At 37.8% G+C, this 16,032-nt stretch overlaps 1 protein-coding gene across 23 annotated transcripts in view; it reads right to left on the bottom strand.

Annotated features, from left to right (window-relative positions):
- dlg2 (discs, large homolog 2 (Drosophila)) overlaps positions 1 to 16,032 on the bottom strand; it is a 196,739-nt gene that overhangs the window by 165,711 nt on the left and 14,996 nt on the right. For 21 of the 23 annotated variants that reach the window (XM_047804700.1, XM_027150703.2, XM_047804718.1 and 18 more), the window contains exons 4-5: positions 12,473 to 12,630; positions 8,070 to 8,126 (exon numbers count right to left, since the gene is read on the bottom strand). In XM_047804700.1, coding sequence (XP_047660656.1) covers positions 8,070 to 8,126; positions 12,473 to 12,630 — 215 coding nt within the window. Of the gene's footprint in view, positions 1 to 650; positions 923 to 8,069; positions 8,127 to 12,472; positions 12,631 to 14,743; positions 14,802 to 16,032 lie in introns of those variants that run through there. The other 2 variants (XM_047804706.1, XM_047804711.1) reach the window with 2 other exon arrangements.

Here is a 16,032-nt window from a genome sequence, read left to right on the forward strand (position 1 = left end):
ACAAAGTCTAGTACATCCATGCATTTCATACAGACATAATTCACTGATTTCAAGCATTTTAATGAACTGTAGAATCTATGAGGCAAGAAATTGTATATTGGAGTTAATTGTTACACACAACTATATAGTGCCACCGATTAGTGTACTCTTACCCAGGCTTTCCCCTGCATTTAAAAATAGTAAAATAAATTGTAAGATAATTGTAAAATAACGTCATCTGCACACAATAAAATATTCAGAGCTACCTACAATACACAATCTAAGAGTAAGAAAAGCAGTGAGAAGAAGAATCACTGAAGTTCATCACAAACTCCTCCTATCACGCCTCCACAGAGGCGAGGCAAAACCCAAAGACACACACACACACACACACACACACACACACACACACACACACAGAGTAAAGAAGAGATGCACAGGTGAACAAGTGACTTCACGAACAGAGAGAAATAACATAGATAAAAACATTTCTCCATAGCAATATTCTGCAGGCAGCTTCTTCATAATATTCATACACTCTGACAGATCACAGAAGCATTTCTCTCTCTCTCTCTCTCTCTCTCTCTCTCTCTCTCTCTCTCTCTCTCTCTCTCTCTGCATCACATCACTGTCACTCATTCTCATCACCATACTTTTATGCCATTCCTTACCTTAGTTGTGACAATACACAGACAATCCATTGTGAGCCCAACAGCTCAGCCCAGAAGCCAATTCATCGCCACTAATTAAGCCAGAATGGAGAAAAGAATAAAAAAAAGGAGAGGAAGACTAAGGCACAGGCAGAGCTAGCATAAACAGAATGGAGCTCTTTCCTACACAGCTAAGTGCAACAGCAGCAGCAGCCGCACACATGATGCTAGCAGGAGCGCACAGTGCAGCGTGGGCTGGCCACAGCCACACGGCACGGCTGCCTTTCACAGACTCGGAGTTAGAGAGCGAGAGACAGAGAGAGAGTGAGAGAGAGAGAGAGAGAGAGAGAGAGAGAGAGAGAGAGAGAGAGAGAGAGAGAGAGAGAAAGGGAGAGAGAGAGTGAGAGAGAGAGTGAGAGAAAGAGGGAGAGAGAGAGAGAGGGAGAGAGAGAGTGAGAGAGAGAGGGAGAGAGAGAGAGAGACACTGCTGCTGTTGCTGAGCACAGAGCATCCCTCCTCCACAAGATCAGTGGAGAGATCAGTTCTCACACAGTGATGACTGCCTGCCTCACAAGAAAACAATTTCAGAATCTCAAATCAGCCATGTTCTCTAACCCTGGAGCTTTTTCGTTATTGTGCGTTAGGATTCATCCCCTTTTTCTAAAGTGATGCAGAGCTCGACGGCTTTAGCTCTGCAGAGAAATCAAAAGCTGGGAAATCGAAGATTTCCTACAGTGCAGTGGTACAGATTCCACAGACTTACTGGCCAGTTGTTGACCTTGAATTGAAAAAGACCAAAGATTTTGATTTATTCAATGTACAAGAGCATAAAACTGAGCATGCAAATAAACTGAATTGTACAGTAAAGCAGAGGCAAGCAGAAGGTATCCGATGCAGCAAGACGAATAATGGGATAAAATGGAATGAAATGTGGGATGAAAGGATTTTTTTATGAGCTGTAAGCAATGGTTTTGCAGTTAAAGATTTAGTAGTGATTTAAACTTTTAGTAGTAAGTAAGAGAGAGAGAGAGAGAGAGAGAGAGAGAGAGAGAGAGAGAGAGAGAGAGAGAGAGAGAGAGAGAGAGAGAGAGAGATCGCACACACATTTATACAGTCACACACACAACTGCTGGGGTTTTTGCCGTTCTCTAAGGCTTCAGGCATGAATCATACAGATGTGTGCTAATTCTTGAATCCAATTCTCTCTCTACTCATTGTCAGTTAAAACGTGCTCGCCGCAGTGCTCTGGAGCTAAATTAAGAACTCCGAACGCTGTTAATCTCATCATGATAACATACAGAAGTGTGCGACTGAGAGGTGCAGAGTCAATAGTGCTTATTCACCCAGGGACTGCAATGTGCCAACCCCAAACACAAACCACAACACAATGGACAAAAGACAAAACCGGAAATACACTGAAGATCACAGACTCCTGACTGGGTTCCTGATATATGAGCAAGATAACAACACTGATAGCACTTTAAGGATAAAATAGAAAGGCAACAAGAGGTGAATTTATAATGCCAGTAAAAGCTGCTGTATGATTTAGTATGCTATTTTGGGGTATGAGTCACTAGACACAACAAATTTCACTTCTGATTCTAGACGCAAATACAAAACCATTCAGTAGGCAAATTTTAAAAACAATTATTACTATTCATTACTGTTCACTACACATGCATTACAGAACAATACAGTAGATGCACCAATTATGCATCTTAGCTTCAACAGATACATACAGTGCTTGGTTCAAAAAAAGTTCCTAGAGTTTCTTCTGTATATCTTCGCAGTGTCTTGCTGTTTGGATCCAGTGTGTAAAGCCAGTCAAAAAACAGAAACTTGATCCCAACTTTCATTCCTGGATCACTTCCAGTGGAACCACTGTACACACACATACACACACAGACACACACACGTCCCACAGGCATGCACAGACACTAAGCTGTTCAGCACACAAATCTAAGCCTCTTTAAGTGATAGCATTATAGAGATAGAGTTACTACAGTAGATTGAGTGCTTCATTGAAGTGAACTTCATTCAGGTGACACTTTCCCATAACCTTGGTGGAATCTAACAAATGGAGCAGACAGTTCAGAGAAAAGAGAGCCTTATTTTCACAGCCCTGCCAACCCTGAAGTGGAACAATGCATAGTCCAGGCTGGCAGTGTCAAAACAGTATGTTCTCGATATAGTCCTCAAATTCCTTGCGTAAGTTACTAACTATAGTGTATGTATGTGAGGGGTTTTACACTAACCACTAACAAACCAGATACTTCTTCAACACTGATAGACACACTGAGAGTCAGCACATCTTTCAAGTGGGAAAATTAGATTATTAGAAGTAAGATGGATAAAAGTAGGGCATCCAAGATGTCTGCTAATATTTATATATATATATATATATATATATATATATATATATATATATATATATATATTTTTTTTTTTTTTTTTTTTTTTTTGAATGATAACTTTTTTTTTTTTTTTAAATTTTTGAGTGATAACTCAATTGTGAAGCAATGATGCAAAAGTTGTAATGGTTGGAAAGTCTACACACACACACACACACACACACACACACACACACACGGAAATGGAGATCAGAATTCTTATACAGTATCTCACTGACATTGTATTTTATTCAGTGAAGGTTGGTGGTGATATAAGATAAGAGACTTAAAACCAAATATTTATCAACAGCTACTGGGGTAAGTGATGCATTATATCACAAGCTCACATCAATGGTATAATAAGAATGATGTTGAGCAAACTATCACATCACACACACAAACACACACACACACACACACACACACACACACACACACACACACACACACACACACACACACACACACACACACACACACACACACACATGCATAATAGCACACAGGCAGCTGCAAGTCAGATTTCAAATCAGTAATACCCTCCTGGCTCTGTGCTGGTTGGAATACCAAATATAAAATGGTAAAGAGAAAAAATTAAATTAGCAGTTGTGTATATGAGCTAAAACAACAAAGATCAAATCTTTCGGTTATATTTTTTATCCCAAATTGCATTCCTTATGTTTGAATACCGGACAGATGCAAAAAGCATTTCACTGCATGTCGTTCTCTGTATGTATGTGTATGTGACAAATAAAATTTGATTTGATTTTGATTTGATCTCAGTGTTTCACCCTGAATAATCACCTGTTATGACGGTCACTGATAGACTGCATTTTGAATTTACATTCTGGGTTAGAAAGAAATCAGCCTCTCTGTCAATTCATCATACTATTCTGTGTATTTTTCTTACCATTTTCTGATGATACTTTTCATAACAGATGCTAGTTATAGAAATATTGATCTATATAATAATACCTGGCCTGTCAATGCAGTTATTTTTCCTTCTTACAAAACCACCAGTGTAAATTTTGTGAAGAAAATGAGCTTTTATTACTGACTGCACACACTACAGATGCACTAAAGCACTGCAATGTATAGCACATTCATTTAGAAATGATTTATCATGAAGAATAGCACACCGACTTTATATATCAGGCTTAACAAAAACAACAATCGATATTACCGAGGCAAAAGATGCATGTTTTTTAACGGGAGCTCACTTTGTACACTTCTGCATTTTTGTGCTTATCAGGTTTCCATGTTTTGTATCATGTTTTGTATCATACAGATTCTTGGTCAAGTCTTGATAAGATGTTCGCCAAGCACTTACTGTTAAAATCTGGACCGGTGTCTCCATCACAGCTGCCCTGTGTAAAATAGTCTATATATTAAGTGAGGAATAATTCAAGGACAAAGTGATTTCAGTTACTAAATCTGTGTATGAAACAAGAATGGGTCTGATAGATCACACCGGCCAAACAGTGTATTATTCAGTGTATTATTTCGAAATAAACTACATGCCTATTTTATTGGCTTTTCGAAATGCATTGCAATTAGTGACAGTATCTAACGTCTTCTAAATTTATATCGAACAGCTGCCTGATTGAGAAGTAGTGACTATCCATCTGATCCACTCTGTATGCATTGTGTTATGCTTCCAGTGTCGTATTGAGGACGAGGACTGCTGAAGTTAGGATGGATAAATTTAAAGAAAAAATGAGAATAGTGAATAAAGGTATTTAAATTAAAATAACCTTTTTTTTTGTTTACCATACAAAAGCTTTTCGATGCTCCGGTTTGCGCAGTAGTGATATTCACAAAGATTATGATTTGTCATAGATTTTTACAGACTACGAACTGTATCTCTGTGGCGTTTAATGCTTCTCGTAGGTACATTGTTCTTCTTAAAGATATAAGATCCTAAGCCTTATACATTTTGAAATAAAATGTTCCAGAAATAAGCCAGTTGACTTTTGTGTTTTATGATGTCCATAAATAAAAATATGAAAGAATGAACTATTACAGTTTGTGCTATTATACAAAAAAATGCAGAATAAACCCATAAAGTTTTTAAGTTGCTGCATGCATTTTTAGAGTCAGTACCCACACATGCTTCAGCCTACTGGGAATAGCTGCAAGACCAGATTTATATATTCACAGTTTTTAAAGTATGAGGCAGAGCCGTCTGAAACCTCACAGCTGCAGGTAGGGAATAGTGCTGATGCATTTTAATGTAGCTGCCCTCTGCAGTGCCTTCATAAAGAGTTGGTATGTGATTGTGTGTGTCTGTGTACGTGTGCTCGTGTGTTTGCTGCAGTGTGTGAGCAGTGTAAGCATCAGAGCTGTCTGTGTGGGCGAGAGGTGGCAATTACTGCAGATCCTCACGCCTCCCAGTCAGGAGTCAAACTGCAGAAAAGAATCCAAATGCCAACCCCACACTCACACACACACACACACACACACACACACACACACACACACACACACACACACACACACACAAAATAGACACATGTGAATGTACATAAGCAAGAATACACACATCTTTAATTTTCAATCGGTAGCAAAATGCTAACAGCACAGACAACAGCAACCTAATCAGAGGGATCAGTCATAAGGCTTCAACTATAAGAGACACTCTCTTCATCCTTGCAGACGATCAGTTGAATAATTATCCGTGTGTGTGTGTGTGTGTGTGTGTGTGTGTGTGTGTGTGTGTGTGTGTGTGTGTGTGTGTGTGTGTGTGTGTGTGTGTGTGTGTGCAATGCAGCCCATCTATTACCCAGCACATTTCCATATTAACATGTTGCATTATGACATAATTTAGTGACTGATGCATTCATCATTATTTGGGTCTAAAACCTTATCACATAATTTTACCCCCCCAAAAAAGTTAGTATCATCTATTATTTATCTTTGTATGTGATATAATAAAGCATTCATGCTCATTAGACCAAAACATGTTCCACCCACACCTGCAGGATAGGAGACAAACAACTAGCTGTTAATGCAGAGGCAAATGTTTAAATGAGACAAATGCACCTCTAAATCTGGAGCACTTATTCGTGTCCCTGCACACTCCACAGGCCTGCTGCTGATGACATGCTCTGTAGCATGCAGTAATTAACAGACCTCTGTGAACATGTGCATGTGTGTGAAAGAAAAAGAGCAAAAAAAAGGAAAGCAAAAATAATTATACAGTCCAAAAGTCTCAGTTCATTACAGACTGTTTTTATTCCATCACTGATTTTGTGTAGAATTATTTTTCCTATGATTTACATGTTTATTTATAATTTACATACAATATAACAATACCATGAATTATATTCATTCATTCATTTGTTTTTTTCATCTATCTTTATCCTGGTCAGGATCGCAGAGGATCCATAGTATATCCCAGGAGCACTGTCTGTGAGGCGGAAACACACACTGGATGGGATGCCGGTCCATCACATCACACTATTCACACAAACGTTCACTCACAGGGGCGACTTAAGGTAAAGAATATCCACCTACCTTCTCACCTATTTTTGGGAAGTGTGAAGAAGCTAGAGAACTAACAACGCAAAAACACTCATAAACCTAAGAAGAACACGCAAATCTCTCAAACAGTAATCTGAGCTCAGAAACCACACTATAAACCATGATCACAAATTAAAGGAAAAACCCAACATCAGGTCTCTTAGTAATGCGATGAGCCACCATACTGTTCATGTTGATATCTGATCACGTCCTGCACTGGCAGTCAACTAAAGAACTTTCACTTTTCTGTTGTTATTTGCATACTGCACTAATAAACAAGCATCCCAGTCATGGAATGTGCACTTTCAACTACAATTTCCAACTCTATAAACTGCAGTCTTTGTAAATAAATCCGACTTTATTCCATGTTCCAACTGAAACACCATTCAAAGAAACATAGATCTCTTTCTGATTATTGGTGCAATTTTCAAGTCTTGTCATAGATTCTCAACTGGGATGAGGTCGAAGGTGTGTGCGGGCTATTTTAACGCAATCAGTCACTTGGCTTTGAACCACTCCTGTGTATATTTGGCAGTGTGATTAGGGTCGCTGTCCTGTTGGAAGCTAATACTTTTCGGATTGAATTGCCCTGTATTTTGCTCCATCCATCCTCAACTGCTGATCTTCCCCATGACATCATGCTCCCATCATCATGCTTCACTGTGGGGATGGTGCTCTCGGCTTTGCATTTTCCCCAAATCAAACCATAGTTATTGGTGCCAAATGACACAGAAATCTGGGGCCTTCCAAGAACTGGTACATTTTTATTAAGAGTTCAAACAATTATGTTCATTTCATTTCAAAGTTGTAACACTATGTAATATAAGTAAGTAAATAAGTAAGTAAGTAAGTAAGTAAGTAAGTAAGTAAGTAAGCAAGCAAGCAAGCAAGCAAATAAATAAATAAATAAATAAATAAGGCACTATGACCTTTTGGTCATGGACTATACTACATTATATTTTCTAAGATCTAAGTCATTTTTTGTATTAAGCTACCATTTTGAAGCAAGCTACATTTTACACTTTACTGATTAGTCATGACTATTAAATGAGTTCAGTGTGGGCTGTCACAGGCCCAGACACAACACCCTACCCATTATCAGCAAATGGTGTGTGTGCGTAGTGTGCTTTCAAGAAGAAAAACCTGGCTTTTAATGCCTCATCGGTCCAAGCAGAGTGGTTGCATCATTGCCTCATTAATAGCAAAAGAAATGAAAAAAAGATACGGCATCTGGGAGAATATTTCTGGCTGCAGCACAGAGGCTTTTCCCACTGTAAACACTACAGCTTGGCAATCTGCTGCTTTCCGCACTAAACAGGAAGGTGCCAACCACTTTACATACTCACCAGTTAATACATGTTTGTATTTCTACATACAGTATACTGAGCCGGTAAGTAATCTTCACTCCATCATGGATTTTTGTTAAGCATGTACGGAACAGTGAATATTAACTCCCCTAAAACACAGCAGTGTAATTAGTGTTTAGTGATTTGACTGCCTACATGGTAAGACATGTAGTAGTACGTACCTCTGCATTCACGTTGCTGTCAGCTACAGGCTCCTCTGCATGACTTTTCTTTATCACCTGCAAATACAGAAATACACACATTCAAAAAAATCTGTTTTCCAAAACTTTTTTTCCTCATTTTTCTTGTTGGTATGTCTACTCTCTTTCTCACCTTTTTTTTTTTTTTTTTTTACAAATCTATTCTAGTAAGCAGCTCTGAAATGCATCATTATACACAACCTTGGACAATATAAGGCAGAAATACTCAATAAGCAGACTGTCTGGCCCTAAATGCGTTTATATGTACAGACAGAGCACAAAATCTGAGTAAAAAAGAACTCAGACGTCATATGAAAATATTGAAAGGCTCTCTGTTTCTTCTAATCATTAAGCTTTTGAATTAGTTTCTATAACAACAAACACAACTGAGACAGAAAGCTATTTTATCAGTTTATACTTGTCAAAAGTAGTGTATTGATAACGAGCAAAAGTACATTAATATCGCTTTCAAAAAGTGCAAATGACTATAAAAAAATAGATTTTTCACTTTAAATAGTGTTGAATAAAATTGTTTGTTCTAACTGCAAAAAGCACAAAGTGTATGTGCTTAATTTTAATGGAGCCAATTTGAAGAGTTAGAACATCAGGCTCTACTATGTGACTTCCTACAGAACATTCAGTTAAGGACCACAAACAAATTACAAGCTTAAATTGTAATATCAGCCTACAAACAGAATAATGATTCAATGACACACAGAGAGGCTTCATGTAGAACGGCGTGGGTCTTGGGCAAACACAAAAAATCTTGTGTATGAGTACAGTGATAATAGAAAAGAAAAAAGATGAAACTGCAGAGAACATAAGTCAACTTTAATCGTGTTGTAGGATGTGGTAGCTTAATAGTTGTGGTGTTTGACTATTGATCTGAAGGTTGTGAGTTTGACTTTCTGATCTATTAAATATTAAGAAACGGCTAGAAAAGGCAGGTTTTATTAATAATCTGGTGATTGCAAATGAGAATAGGTAGTGAATAGGTAGACTGGTGATCGAGGGGTGGGAATCAAGAGGATTCTATAATGCAGCTTAGGGAACTCTTGCTTGCTATATTTCCTCCAAATATGACCGGAGTGAGCTCCTCAGAAATTTCAAATGAAAATGACAGGCACTTGACTCCCACATGACAGTAAAGTGCAATGAATAAAAAGAGCCTGTTGAGAAGCACATGTCCAGTTACACCCCTGGCATTTGGACAAAAGGTGTGCTGTATTTGATGTTATTGGTACTTGGAAAGAACCCTTCTAGCAAAATGTATCCTTGGAGAAATGTACATTGGCCTTCCAAATTATTCCCAATTCCTTGCTCTTTTTAATACATCTAATTTCTTTATGCTACTCACTAAATTGGATTCAATTCACTTCTAAGTGGCTTCATTGAACCTATTTTAATATGAATATTTCCAAAGAATCATCAAAATGGGAGTTTTGGTAAAAGGTTTGTAAAAGTGAAAGTCGTAGGGTCTTGTCCCTTATTATTGCGTATTTGAGAGACGAGAGCAGTGAGTGATCATTCTTCTCTTTGTCATTCTTCCTTTCCTCAAAAACTGTATGGATGATTCAAATTATACTTTGAAAACTTCCTGGTCTGGTGTAAAAACACATACAATCCAGATGTTTGCCTTTTACTTTAAGATATTTTATTTTATTTCATTTCTAGAATCAAAAAGAAATCAAAATCTAAAATATTGGTACCCATAAACATCATGCATAATATAACACACACACACACACACACACACACACACACACACACACACACACACACACACACACACACACACACACTTCTTGCGTAACATAATCCAATGATTTTCCATCATTAAAGCAGGGTCACATATCACCTGTCTCCTCGGGTGCTGACCGGAAAGGAAAGAGAGAGGTATAGATAGAAAGGCTTTGTGATGTTGGTCCCTAACCACTTCCACACCACCAATCAGCATGACCATGACTGATCCTCTGCCGAGACACAGTTACTAAAATCATTTGTTCGCAGCATTTTAACTCAGCTTGCATGGCCTAGTTAACACCAAGCACACAGTGAGGCTGACCACTAACGCCATACTCAGTGAGAAAAAAGAAAAACAGGCTAATGCTTTTTTGTAAACACAGAACCAAGGTGAGATTAAATGCCAACATTTAGCAAGCAACCCAAAGGGCACATTTTCAGGTTTTGATATTAAAATAGTCTGTTGTGTACAATGATTAAAAAATACAGTGAATTTAAAGTTTAAAATAATGTTATGGAATTAAATAAACAGTACTGTCCTCACAGAAGGAGGGAGTGCAGAAGGCGCTTACACAGCACCAACCCCCCCTAGTGGACAGAAAAAACACCAATCAAAGTCAAACAAGACTGCTTATCACAGGTTACATCAAAACTGCAATGCTGATTCTCCACTTAACTTCATTCGCAGTGAACTAAACATGAAACACATTAAACTATTGGTGAGGACACTCTGCAACAACAGTTATGCAACTTAAATGGCCCAGAAATCAAAACTGATGTCTCAGCCTTGTGTATTTTCCTGTAGTCTTATAGACACCAATATGGCAGAATACATTATTATTTACATTTTGGAAGTTTTGGAGGCATTATCATTTACATTTTGTACTTCACTTTGTGAATTTCTCAATATTTTGCTAATCCTCTAAGCTGCTATCAAGCCTGGTGCACATGGCATATATCCGGGGGGTGGGGGTGGTTTGGGGTAGGGTGGTGGTGGTGGTAAGTTACTATATATCTCTAACATCTCTCTCTAATGAACAAGCTGGAGGTGGCGGTGGTGAGGAAAAACTCCCTGAGACGATATGAGGAAGAAACCTTAAGAGGAACCAGAGAACTCAGAAGGGAACCCATCCTCATTTTGGTGACACTGGACAGTAAATAATGTAAATGTAATAATGTTCTTTCTACAACAGTTTATAGGCGATTGGAATTATGTAACCAAGAGCTCCTGAGGAACTAACAGGTCAGGGTCATTTCTGAGTTCATTACAGACTTAACACTAATTCCTTCCTTCTAAAGTTTTTAAAGTACAGTATTTAACTGTCTGTGATATATAAAATCTTAAATCTTGAATGAGATCATCAGGATATTTAATGTGTTCAAAACTCCACATATAATCATATAATCACTGACTCAACAGTTTCTGTTAATTGTGTGAGTTCATGTTCCACAGTACATAGAAAGAGCAGGACTCATCTTCATCCCTTCTGCCTTTGCTGGTCTACAGGACTCGCAAAAACTACTAAAAACAATGTTCTTTAGCAGCAGTGTCAGGCTTACAAATGAAACCATTTGTATTCCTGTCAACGTTCCTGTGGTATATCTGTTTGCTGTAATCAGAATAGTGCCTGCCTGCCTGCCTGCCTTCCAAACATACAGTACATCATTGCACAGTGTTCTTCTGAAGAAGAGGATAAAATAGTTTATACTTTTAACATAAGAAGGAGAAGCAGTAATGACACTGAGGCTTTCAGTTGTTTTTATTCCCCTAGGGTCAGAAAACAAACTGTCAACTGAATAATTTACTAAGAAGCAGTGTCCTTTCCCATCAGGCCAGCAAAAGCTATAAGCCCAAAGGAAACAAGAAGTACAAAACATGTCCCACAAACAAATGCTGCCTGTTACTGAAGAACCCCAAAGAACTACATTGTGTAACAGAAACCTACAAAAGTTACAAAGTTCTGACAGCGGAGACTCCTTCCATAAATGATAAATATTCATCTGCTTAAAGAAAATGTACCACCAGCTTTAGCATACATCATATCAATCATTGTGAATTACCTGTTACTATAGAAACAATAACTTACTCACATTTTCTTAACAGTGTTTTACTGGCTAAATGTCAGCGCCCCAAGCATATTCATTAGGAGGTTTAGCTGAGGTCTAGGACCAGAAATTTAGTAGTCAGACATGTTTAAGAGTGACATGCATGCTTTAAAATACCTGATTGTAAATGAGTGTAATGTAATGTGTAACCTGTAACCCCAATATTACAGGTTACTCAGGGTGAACCATAACAGCATGGGAACATCATGTTTATTTGCTCCCTGACACAATAAGGACTTCTATTTTTTTTTTTACTCTTTCAGCCTAAAAATCCTGTAACTTCAAATGGACCGTACTTCTCTTCCCTTGCTTGCATCCCCAGCTGAGCGTTCATTCAGAAAAAAAGCACTGAAGTTGATGGGAGTATATTTTTGCTTTATAGAGCTATTTGCTCCCTACTCACGCAAGAGGAGCAGCAGTTGTTTGGTACAGTTTCAACAGGAGAACCCCTGTAATGCAATGTAATTTGCTGCTACAGATCAATGTGTGTGTACTGTATATCTGTGAGCATGCGTGTGTCTGTGTGTTGTCCTCACCTCTGGCTGTATGCAAACAGACTGTGGGTGCGCGTTCGAGAAGCCGGGGCTGGTGGACGAGTTTTCGTACTGCTCTGCCATGTGCTTCACCTCCTCCAGTTTTTGCTCACAGCTCTTCTGAGAGTTCAACAGGGTCACCTCATAAAACTCCTGAATATCTAGTTCAGAGATAACGAGATATAGAGACACATTTTTAAATGTGATTAAAAAATAGATATACAATAGTCTCCTCTATGAATGATTTTTAATAAACTGTGTGAAAGAAGATGAGAGAGACTCAGAGAGAGAGAGTGAGAGAGCTTTCATAAGCTTTCAGCTTTTACTTCAGTTTTAACACTGCACTTTGCTGTAATTGTAACTCCACCCTCAGATTAAGCCTCAGAATAATCCCCTTGCTGCCAAAACTGCGAGAGAAATGCAGGCAGTTCATTAGATTGATGTGTTGCTGTCTAAAAAAAAGGCTGTGGTGAGAGTTAGAAAGCCCTTTAGATTGGTGATTTAACCACAGAGCAATAAGCTGATTATTTTGAGCTCTTCTGACAGATGTGTGATTAGAAATGCATTTAAAGCATGTTCAAGCATACACTTCTAATAAATTACAATAAGAGTCATTAAACACTAATGTATTAAAACACACATTCATAGCACTGAGACATGTCTATATGTAAACACAGATTTTCATTTTAATTATGATGCTTGTAGTACTGAATGAGTACACTATATCCAACCTTAGGCTCAGTCAGGCCTTGACTACAGATAGTGCCCAATAATAGTAAACAGGACATATACCTCTGCTAGGCACAACTCTTCCTAATAATTTGTCTTGTTAGTTCTTTTCAGGACATATTCATAATTGAGTTACATGCGATTAGTGAGGTGTTAATACTGAAATTGTTTTAACACTTTTAACACTGTTAACTGCCCACTACTCAGTTACTCAAAGTGTGGGAGTTGTGTGCAGAATGAAAAAAAAACAAAGATCCTTTTTTAAGTCAGGCAGCTGTCAGTAACCACAATGTCTCCCTGAAATTCTTGTTTGGAGTTATTTTATTACTTTAAGAACTCAACATAAATTAAAATCACAGTACACATATTTCCCATGGTCTAACATACATCTCATAGCCACATTAAATTATGCACAAAAAAAAAAAAAAGATATTTTCAGTGGCCAGTCCAGTTACTTATTGCAACGCTGAAAAACAAATAGAGTGTCACACATTCTACCATTTTATGTCTTTCATATTGAGGATAACTGAGAATGTCGACTGAATTGCAAAAAAAATAAATGTTTTTTTAAACTCCAAGTAAATACAGATGGAGCTGAATAAATATTTATGCCCTATAACATTTCTCCTTTAGCTTCATATAGAGCAATATATCAAATTAACACAGAAAGTTAACACAAAAAAAAAATTCCTTTATTTTTTAGCACAACTCTACTTTAGCACAAACCCTCTAAAGTAAATTGACAAAGTTACATTAAACAATAATGCATGCTGGAAAAAGTCAGTCACCAAACCACAAATCTACCACTTCAATTTACATAAAAAAAGCTTTTGTATAGCAGGAGAGAACATGTCAAGAGAAATGACAGCCGGACACATAGAAGCTGGCTATTGTCCTGGATCCTTTTACACAACATCCCTGAGTTTTGACTTAAGCCTTCAAAATGCCAAAATGCACAAATAGGTTATAGGTTAAAACGATTTAAAAGAATCATCCTACATAAAAACAAGCTAAATCCACATCTGCTATTAGAAGTTCATAAGGGTCTTGTTTGTTCTGATAAGTGTAAAGCTGCTCGGAGGTCAGGACCATATTGCAGCTGGGACAGAACAAAGCGGCTTTCTCCTTTTAACAATAAAAGCATCTCTGCGGGGGGAAGATCAAGAAAGAGAGCGTTCATTTGCATTTAAATACAGCCTAATGACATCTAACTGCTTTCACCCACAATTGGCCAGCTGGTCCGAAATCTCCAGAACGCAGGATGTGCTTCACATATCGACAAAACAGAGGAAAATGATGAACACTTTAAAACATTCAAACTTGCTAAAGAAAAAAGCTCCAAACACTATTTAGAAGAGTGGGGTATCAAATTCTACCACAATTTATGCTAATCACTTACTCTCAGAGAGAAGTAGGGAAACTTCAGCTATAAAAAAAAAACCACACACACAAGTGGTTCTAGTTTGATCACACAACCCTTTATGAATAAACTCACATTTCTCCAGCATACAGTCCAAAATATGTAAATAATTTTACAGAACTTACAAATGCAGAGAAACTCTTCCGGTCACCATGGACATGTAGAGTGGAACGTGCTTCCTGAATCGGTGCGATGTTCTGTGTGTGCATGTGTGTGTGTGTGTATGTGTGTGTGTCTAAGCTAGCAGCCTGTGTGCAGCCTGCTTAATCCTCCCAAAGGCCTCTGTACAAATCAGACAATGACCTTACACCCACATGTTAGAACACACACACACACACACACACACACACACACACACACACACACACACACACACACACACACACAAATACACACACAAATACACACACAATCACACTGACAACCATCCTGTTCATCTCCGTAAATATCAGTTCAATGAACAAGATGTTAATATAAACCTAGAGTCCGAACTCTCCCTTTTTAAAATCATGAGTGTAATTCCATTTGGGATTTTCCCTTGCCCATGGGTAAGTTATATACACTTATTTGTGGGTGTTTAATGCAGACACTGGATTAAAAGGTTGTTTAAATCTCTGTGTTATATTCTGACAGAATCAATTAAACCAGCCTCCATGCAACCCTGCACTGATCTTTGTAAACAGCACTAATTAGTGGTTATAACTGTAACCCGGGCTGGTTATAGATAGAGCTGGCATCACTTACATCACCGGAGAAATAGTCAAGCTGCATCTTAGCTCAATGTTGCATCTCACAGTAAACCGAGGACACAATAAATCCTTTTTAAGGGTCAATGAACGGACTATATGTGAAACAAAGAAAGGTTAGAGAAAGTGGGTTTTGGCTTCAGGGAAAATTAATTAATCTGCATGAAATCATGAGGCTGCAGCCACACAGTATAAGCATCCCAAGGGCAGGCCTTTTGTGCCCTGCTTACTGAACCTATCTGAACAGCTGAGCAATTCATCTAATTGAGAAAAAAAGATTAATACATAGCACAATTACATAAAAAAATAGAAATATCATATTATAATCCATATGCTAATTTAAAAAAATCGCTTTTGATATTTTTTGGGTGGGGAAAAACTGACTTATTTCACTAACATACAACCATTTTTAATGACATATAACTACTTTAAATAAAACTCAGTAATAACTTTTAAAGATGAACATTTTTCATTACAGGTCAATATCTTGTTCCAAATAAAAGCTAATTTGGTTTGTTTCCTTCATTGAAAATAAAGAAGGAGATTTGCATATATGAGTAACCACAGATACTTAAACCATCTGAGGCTTATCAGGACAAGGAAAGTTAAGGTAACAGGAAGTTGGGCATCAAGAGTGGCCAGCTGCTTGCACTGTTGCACAAGCTCTT

The sequence above is a fragment of the Tachysurus fulvidraco genome, chromosome 20, assembly GCF_022655615.1.
Source record: "Tachysurus fulvidraco isolate hzauxx_2018 chromosome 20, HZAU_PFXX_2.0, whole genome shotgun sequence".
NCBI classification, from domain to species: Eukaryota; Metazoa; Chordata; class Actinopteri; order Siluriformes; family Bagridae; genus Tachysurus; species Tachysurus fulvidraco.